This window comes from Juglans regia, chromosome 16 (assembly GCF_001411555.2).
Source record: "Juglans regia cultivar Chandler chromosome 16, Walnut 2.0, whole genome shotgun sequence".
NCBI lineage: Eukaryota > Viridiplantae > Streptophyta > Magnoliopsida > Fagales > Juglandaceae > Juglans > Juglans regia.
The window spans coordinates 26,805,525-26,814,446 of record NC_049916.1 but is presented as its reverse complement, the minus strand read 5'-3'; the positions used below and the strand labels follow the sequence as shown (position 1 = coordinate 26,814,446).

The window sequence follows — 8,922 nt, the reverse complement described above, 5'->3', positions numbered from 1 at the left end:
GATTTGGGATTTGGGATTTGGGATTTGGAATGTGTTGTTGCAGACTGATTGATACGAATAACAGAAAAATTAAATGGAATAAAATAATTAATCTTTTTAAATATATATTATTTAGTATTTTTTAAATTTTAGATTTTTTATTTTTTTTACAACTAATACGAATTTTACCGACAAATTATTTCCCACGCGCTGGCAACCATAAATACCTGCACCACAAAGTAGAAGATCGAAATTGATTGCAGTCTGGGGTCCACAGTTGGTCCATTGATTCGGAGCGTGTTAACACGCATTTGAAAGAGGGTCAGCTTCATAATTTTCAAGTAAAAAAGAAATAAAGTAGGAAGTAAATGCTTTAAATAGTATGTTGAGAGTTGAGACTCAAGTGTATGGTGTGTTTGTCTCGCCTTGCACTCTGTGTTATATATATATATATATATATTTCTATCGATGGCCATAGGCCGTCTCTTGCTCTTCGGCTTTAATGGCGTGAGAGACCGTACTGGGAGTGTGTGTATATGTACGGTCCCTCAGTAACCGTATGTGAAATCCTTCAATCTTTGCATGCTTCACCAACTCCTCGCAAAGAAAACCCAGAATCCAAACAAGATGATTTTTACCGGAATGAAATGCGATTGAAATGCTCTCACATCATCACAAACAAAAACCACATTCATTTCAAATTCTGAGCATAAACCAGACGATAGAAAGTGGTAATCTCTTATATTTGTTTTTTAGCCTATGTGAATCAATATATGATGTGGGTTTTCTGATTCCGGGGATTGATTAGTTTGTGGTCACATTATTGCTACGTTTGTTCATATTTTTCTCTTCTTGTTTGTTTGATATTTGAAAGAGGAGAGATTGGCGAAAATGATGAAGACTGATGAAGAGCTTGAAATGTTGTTGGGGGAGATCCCTCATGCAACATCACACAATATCCATCATCATCATCTGCATCATCAACATAATAGTACTCATCGTGTCGACCGTGGTCATGGACCATTTATAAGTCAGAGAACTCATGGCATGTATGGTATGTATGATGATAACCCGTCATGTCATTATAAGCATTCATGTGCATCCTCTCCTGTAAGTGGGTTGTCTTTGCATTCAGATGGCTCTTCCTCAACATTGTACTCTGGTGGGAATCCTCTCTCTGACAACGGATCACCTACCCCGCCTCCAATAGAAGAGCTTAAACCCCATTTGCCTTCTGTAATTTCCCATTACCCAGATGGATTATGCTTGGATTCTAAAATACCCGATTCATCTGTTAAAATGAAGACCAGCAGGAGTTTGATTGATGAAGTGAATCTTTGTAGAAATCTTAGTAAAGTGTATATTGGCAATGGAAAAGAGGATTTTTCAAATTCGAGACACTTCTTGGTAGACAGGGACAGGCTTCTCTCTGGTGATTGTTTCTTCAGTGGGAGTAATAAAATCAATATTGATGAATATGAGAACTGTGATAATCTCAGGAGAGGATCTTCTGATTATGTGGGATTTCAATCCCCCGTTCCATCACGTGCTACAAGTTTTGAGGGTTTGGCATTTTCAGGATTGCAGCCGGAATATGAAATGGGTAATTCATCGGGGTCAAGATTGTCGCCCAGACACCCTGGTAATTATTTTCCTGATTTTGGCTACTGCAATAGCTCGACAAATTTCCCAAGGCCAAAAACAAAAGAGCAGACAGATAACTATTTCCTACGGGGGAGTTCTGTTTCAAATCTCCCTACTTCTTTGAGTGGACTGCCAATGGTTGGGTCTCCTTTCTGTGCAAGACAAGACGGGATGAATTTGAATGAAGAAGCAGGTGTACCAACTCTGCCCAATTCCCTTCCATTGGCGAATCCAAGGCCTCACATGAGTGTTAAAAACATGCTACTTTTTGGCCTGCCCTTTTCCAATTGTAGGACTATGGCATCCTCAAACCTTAGCATCCCACAAGTAGATCTTGAGTCTCTTACTAGTGAGGAGAGCTTCATTATTCAAGGTGAAGCTTTAAATCATCAAGTCAACATGGGATTTGATTGTTCAAGGGGTCAGATTAGGGATGCCTCGCATGAAATTGGAGTGAGCAAGCGTGTAGGAAGGTCATATCTAGATAGCTGGCATCACAGTGCAGTAATTTGTGATACTACTCGGAGTGCAAGGATATATTGCCCATTCTCTCAACCACCTAGTTATAACTCCTTGGCTGAAGCCCAAGGGTACATATATCTACTAGCAAAGGATCAGCATGGTTGTCGTTTTTTACAAAGGATTTTTGATGGGGGTACACCAAAAGATGTGCAAATAGTATTTAACGAGATTGTAAACCATGTTGCTGAACTTATGATGAATCCATTTGGGAATTACCTTTTGCAGAAGTTGTTGGATGTTTGTAATGAAGAACAGAGAAAGCAGATACTGCTCATGGTAACTGAAGAACCAGGGCAGCTTGTCAGAATCTCTTTAGACCCTCATGGGTAAGTTGTGAACATAATATGTATTCATATGACTTTATTTGTCTGCTTTATTAACATTTTTATTTCTGTCAGCACTCGCGTAGTACAGAAGCTGATCGAGACTCTCAAAACCAGCCTTGAGATTTCACTGGTTATATCAGCCCTTGAACCGGGGTTTCTTGCTCTTGTCAAGGACCTGAATGGAAACCATGTGGTCCAGCGATGCTTGCAATGCCTTAGCATTGAAAATAACAAGGTGAAGAGTTTTATCTTCTTAAATTGCCAGTGTTTACATGATATTATCCTAAACATATGTGTAATCCACCTTGTTGGCCATGAATTTATATGCTGTTGCTATGTCTACTTCATTAATATATATAACATCTATCTTTTACTGATAAAAAAAAAAGAATTTATATGCTGTTGTATGCCTGATTTGTCCATATATGCAAAGTTGTTGATGAATTTTTGGAGTGAGATGATCATTAATCATCATGCACACCTTTCAACTATTAAATCATGATTCCCTTACCATCGGATTTACTCTCTTTCCCTTACAAACATCCAATTTTGTCATATCAACTTGGTTAGGACATGCATACTACACCTGTTTACAATTTTTGTGTGACCATTTTTTTATTATTGCCCAAATTGTTTTGAATTCAATAGCATTGAATCTCTGCTGCCATATTGTGTGTTAATGTTGATCTTCTTATTTCAGAATGGATGTGGAGTAAATGTACTTAATGCTTTTGACGTCCGATTTTGCTTGGAAAGTTTAGTCTCACTCTACTTGTTAGTAGGTTGAGCATTATTTTTCCAAATATTTTAAGCTTTGGTGTCGATTCCTCTTTTGAATCAGGAAATTTTTTGGTAATATCGTTTCTATATCGACTTAATAAATATATAAATGAACATTGGTGCTAACTTTTAATTTGGAGGAACAAATTAAAAACTGATCCCATTTTTTGTTAGATTCAACTATATAAGCCAAATATGCTCTCTACCCTGAAGTGTTTTCCTCCAACCTAAATGTGGCATTCCTGACTTAATTATAGCATACTGCATTCCTGTAAGACAGTGCACTTTCACCTTTTGTTTGTGAATAATCTAAAAAAAAAAGTGATTCTCAAAACAAGATTTGCTCTTATCTTGTAATGAAATAATCTTGCAAGACCTCTTGATTATTTTTAGTTTCTGTTTATGATGCTCTAAACTTGCAAAAAATATGCAGCACGGATGGTGTTTTCTTCTGATGCAAAATTAATCTCTGCAACTGATAACAACTATTGATGGGGTTAATTATTGATAGGGAAACAAATGTACAACAGTCTACAAAATTAAAAGAAGTTACTAGCTACTCCTCTGCTCTTATAACATTCGACATGTTTAAATCATCAGATTTTGGCAAGTGCAGCAAAATATTCCAATTGAGCACACCACACACACACACAAATATCTGAATGGATTTTGATAATCCACTACATTGCTGTCTTATAAATGCTTCTATTCTAACTTAATTTGGCAAAAAGATAATTAATTCAGCTTATATTGAGTATGGATCGCTTACTAATTGTTTGATTGTTTGTAGCATCTTTAACTGCAAGCAGTACAGTCACTTATCAGTGATACAATCAGGCCACATGTTGTTTGAGGATAAATTGCCATTCACCGCTAGAGGTGCATTTTTTAATCAGAACTACCTAGTTACCATGAAAAGAGCATGGTAACTAGGTAGTTGACTAGAAGTGGTATTGCCTTTTTGCCAGTGTTTACATGATATTATCCTAAACATGGTAATGGTTTCGTACAAATTCGCTGAGGTTCTTAAATTTATATGAACATATATACTTGACTAGAAGTGGTATTGCCTTTTGGGGTCATATGACTTATATACAGTTAGTTTAACACCACAATTTTTTTTGTTAGTGTTTAACGCTGCATATTCCTTGCATGATGATTTTTTTTCCATAAAAGTCTCAGGAAGCTTCTTTAATACATATAGTCAGGGCACTCCCTCCGTGCACCCAGTAGATGATGGTGGGAATTTAGTTTCAACATAAAATGATAGCATCAACATGAAAAATGGAATTGACAATTCTACCACAGCTTAAGTGCAACTGCCTGATAACAGTCAGTAGTAGTTCATATCTCATAGTGATTTTATTTTGTGTGCGATTAGAAATGGTAATTGCTTGTAATCCTCGATCCTAGATTGAGGCATTTATTGCAGTTAAGTTGGTGTTCTAATTGATTGTAAGTGCATGAATCAGAAGGCATTAATTTGTTCCGTGACTGAAAAAATCGCCTTCTAGATGCTAATAAGATGTACTTATGATCGTGTTTAGAGCCACACTCTCCTCCTCCCCTTGTTACAACTTATATAAAAAGAACACAAAGTGTTAATAATCAATTTTTGGTTTTTGCAATTTCTGTTCATTTTTATGTCAAATTTTCTCATTATAGTTTACACTTCCCTTTCATGTCTATATTTGGCAGTTTATATTTGTTGCTGCTGCAAGGCATTGTGTTGACCTTGGAACTCATCAACATGGATGTTGTGTTTTGCAACGATGCATCAGCCATTCGACTGGGGAACTTCAAGAAAACTTGGTTGCAGAAATTTCGGCCAATGGACTTCTGCTGGCTCAAGATGCGTATGGGTAATCAATTCAAAAATATTTTTACTAACAATGATATTAAGGAGGACTTGCCCTGATATCAACAAATCAAAAGATGCTTCTTTATTGTTTTTTCTCAGTACCAAAACTTTGACCCATGCTGATTCAGTTCACAATAATTCGATCAATTTAAAGTTACACTTTGGGTGGTCAAGTTTTCTGAGAATTGGAAAGTTGGTCAACAAGCACACTAGAAATATCTGTTTGGATTTCAAACCTAGGATCTTTTGCATCTAGCCCATGCCTCCTACTAAGCCTACTGGTGATGACTCAGCTTTAGTACAATTACTGAAAATGTATAACCCCTTATTATTCTTTATAGTCTTTCAACCCAAACCCTATTTGTTTTTAGTCATGATCATTGTCTTCTTGGTGTTATTATTGTAATAAATTGGCCAACCATATGCCAATGTATTGAAAAACAATTATCCCTATGAGGTCCATTTATGTCCTTGAACGTCTCCTTGGACATGCATATGGGGGGATCGTATAGCTGTAAAGGCTAATGAAAAGCTGAACTCCAGGGTTCATAAATTGGCTTACAACACCCTTGCCTGCATTTTTTTTCTCCCCTTCCAGTCTTTTACCTTTTCCTGGTGAAACTGTGTTTGCAAGTAAATGAGCTTGTATGATAATTTGGTCTTTTAATTGAATATTGTAACAAAGGACCTTGTCTACCACTCAGGGCGGGGGAAGTAGCCGCCTCTTCATTCTTTCAGATTCAGATACTGAATCGTATCTCTTGGACAGAGATGCAGAAGCTCTCTCTTCAGCTTAGGAGGGCATTCCACCACTTCGAATGCCTTTTTTAAATGTATTCATATGAATATATATATATATATATATATATATATATGTAATGTTGTCCAAACTCTTGAACGTTTTAATGCTTTTTTGGGTCTACCCTTTCTTCTTTTGCCTATTTTTTGTTCTTTCCTTTATTTTAGAAAATACTAATTTTCTTGAAGCCTCTTGTTCATATTTTGTTTTTTTTTTTTCCCGTAGAAATTATGTTGTTCAGTTTATCTTGGAGCTAAGAATTCCTTCAGCTGCATCAAAGTTGTCCTCTCAATTTGAAGGGAACTATGTGCACCTCTCATCGCAGAAGTTCAGCAGCCATGTGGTTGAAAAATGCCTTGATGTATTTAATGATGAAAGTCAATCAAAAATCATTCATGAATTACTCTCCGTTTCTCACTTTGAACAGTTGCTTCAGCATCCCCATGCGAACTATGTTGTTCAAACAGCTCTTCGTGTTTCTGAGGTATTGGAATCAAATCCCTGTGATCTCTTATTGTAAACACACCAGGGTCCCCTGTCCTTTACACACAGCATCAAACCTAAAACATGTGGTCTATGCGACTCAGAGAACTAATACTAACATTAAAGAAATCAAACACTAAGGGCTTGTTTGTTTTCAGAGATGAGATGAAAGTTAAAAAGTTGAATAAAGTATTGATAAAATATATTTTTTAATATTATTTTTGTTTTGGGATTTGAAAAAGTTGAATTGTTTATTTTATTTTGTATTGGAAGTTGGAAAAGTTGTAATGATGAGATGAGATATTTTCTGAAAACAAACGAGGTCTAAGTCGATGGCATAATGAAGTTACAAGAGAGATGAATAGGTTATCATGGAACAAGTATAGTTTGATTGCTTTTTGTCTGAAAGGAAAGAGAAATTCCATTAGCCCATTAAAAAGGGTTGGTTTGATATTGCCAGCTCATCTAAAGAAATTGGAGTTATTCATCAATAATTCCTATTATTCTTTTTTCATGCATGGATATCAGAGGAATGGTGCTTCTAGAAGTCTTAGTAGCCATAACTAAGAATCTCTGATCATGTTAACCTTCACTAATGTCCTAATATTTTTCTTACCAGGGTCCTATCCACAACTTACTGGTTGAAGTAATCGAGTCCCACAAAGCAATTTCACGCAACAGTCCATATTCTAAGAAGATTTTCTCTCAGAAGCTTTTGAAGAAGTGATGTACATTCTCAAATTTACCATTTGAATTACTGTTGTTCTATGTCATCAGTAGCTTGTTAGCTCTTCCACTCCCATTCCAATATATCTATAGAAAAATTAGCCTGTAAAATTTGATGCTGGTAACCAGGCCAAGAGTTCCTCTTGTCAGGACTGCACAAAATATCCTGTGCGCTCAGCTGAGTAGGCAATTTTGCTTCCAGTATAATCCTGGACCATGTACTATTATTCTGTTGTGTTGTTGATCTATGTTTTGGATATTTCTGCTCTGTTTATTTTGGAAGTTCCACTGTATTATTTGTACTGTATAAGATGTTAGGATTCGGTCGCTGTTGCTATACAAATATAAGATGGATGCTTTCTCAATAGTCCCTTAATATCAATCAGAAAAATGTTACTTGCAGGCAGGTGACCAGTGTAAAAGACATATACCACACCATTAACTTGACTTGATTTGATTTGCCCATCTCATACATGTGAGTGCATGATCTATGTCTTTGTCTATGTCCTCTTGAACTAGAAAACTCCTAATGTGAATGGGTGAGGAACCATGATCATTGATCAAATAGGCAGTTTTATGGTGGGCTGAACCTCCCCCACCTTCAGTGGTGGAGTTGGCTGTTAATGGCTGCTACAAACTGCAAAGGGCGGAACAGGAACGGTAGTAAAGGAACTGGTCGACATATAAATTTATGTAAAATATACTTTAAAATGATAAAATTCAGGATGAATATTAGATATGCTCTTCCTCAAACATTATATTTCTTCATTATCATTTTTCTTACTGTATGACATTTTTTTAAGGGAAATAATTTATAGGTATGCAAGTTTCACTCACTATTTTTTAAAAAATATCAGTAATTACACTTTTTAAAATATATAAAATAATAAATTACACACTTTGTATGTGCTTGCTATATTTTTACAGGTATACAAAAGACGTATATAAAATAAAATAAACACAAAATAGCAAAGAACAACTAACACACAAAATAGCAAAGTCAACGAAGGTGGAGAATCACCCAACTGGTTTTTTTCTCATTAAATTTGATGCGGCAGTTAACGATTCTGGTGAAACCATATTTGCAATCACAGACTATATTTGTAGTGTGAGCTCAAATCTTGGTGAATCAATGGCTACCTTGGGCAATATCCGAATCAAAGAGATTGGGGATGACAAAAATTATCCTAGAAGGCGACTCAAACACCACAATAGCAGCAATTTCTAGTTCAACAAATGAAAATGATCGGATCACAAGCCCAATCATCAAGGATATAAAAAACAACCTCTTCTCTTTCGAAACTTGGAAATTTAAGAAAATTTGTCGGTCTTAAAATCAATGCGCTCACGATCTGACGCAATGGGTAACTGCAACGCAAGTCTATGAAAAATATCCCTTAATCCAAATATCTTCCTCCTTACTGAATTTTCATAGTAAAAAAGACTCTCTCCTCTTATTTGTATAATTATTATACTGATATCTAAACTATATGTACTCGGGTTTTAGTCTTTAATATAAATAGTAGTAACTTGCTAAAAAAAAAACTACAAGTACCAAAGCAACCCCTGATGACGTGTCTCATGTATAATAATAATAATAATAATAATAATAAGTAATTTTGCTGCAGTAATGATAATTGGACGTGTGGTCTAATATAAATTTATTTTTTAAATATATTTAAAAAATAAAAAAATATATCAATATATTAAAAATTATTTTTTAATTATTAAATAAAAAATATATAAACGATAAAAATGAAGGAATTAATATATTATTATAATATTCCCTCCCCCGCCCGCAA

At 35.4% G+C, this 8,922-nt stretch overlaps 1 protein-coding gene across 2 annotated transcripts; it reads left to right on the top strand.

Annotated features, from left to right (window-relative positions):
* Positions 1-434: 434 nt before the first annotated feature.
* Positions 435-7,485, top strand: LOC109003245. 2 transcript variants are annotated; one of them, XM_018981303.2, is made up of 7 exons: positions 436-710; positions 854-1,033; positions 1,115-2,471; positions 2,544-2,706; positions 4,950-5,113; positions 6,137-6,395; positions 7,014-7,485. In XM_018981303.2, the coding sequence occupies exons 1-7, from the start codon at positions 638-640 to the stop codon at positions 7,119-7,121; spliced, it is 2,304 nt and encodes a 767-aa protein (XP_018836848.2). In that variant the 5' UTR covers positions 436-637; the 3' UTR covers positions 7,122-7,485. The 2 variants fall into 2 exon arrangements, with proteins under 2 accessions (XP_018836847.2, XP_018836848.2); XM_018981302.2 differs by having other exon boundaries at positions 435-710; positions 854-2,471.
* Positions 7,486-8,922: the final 1,437 nt, after the last annotated feature.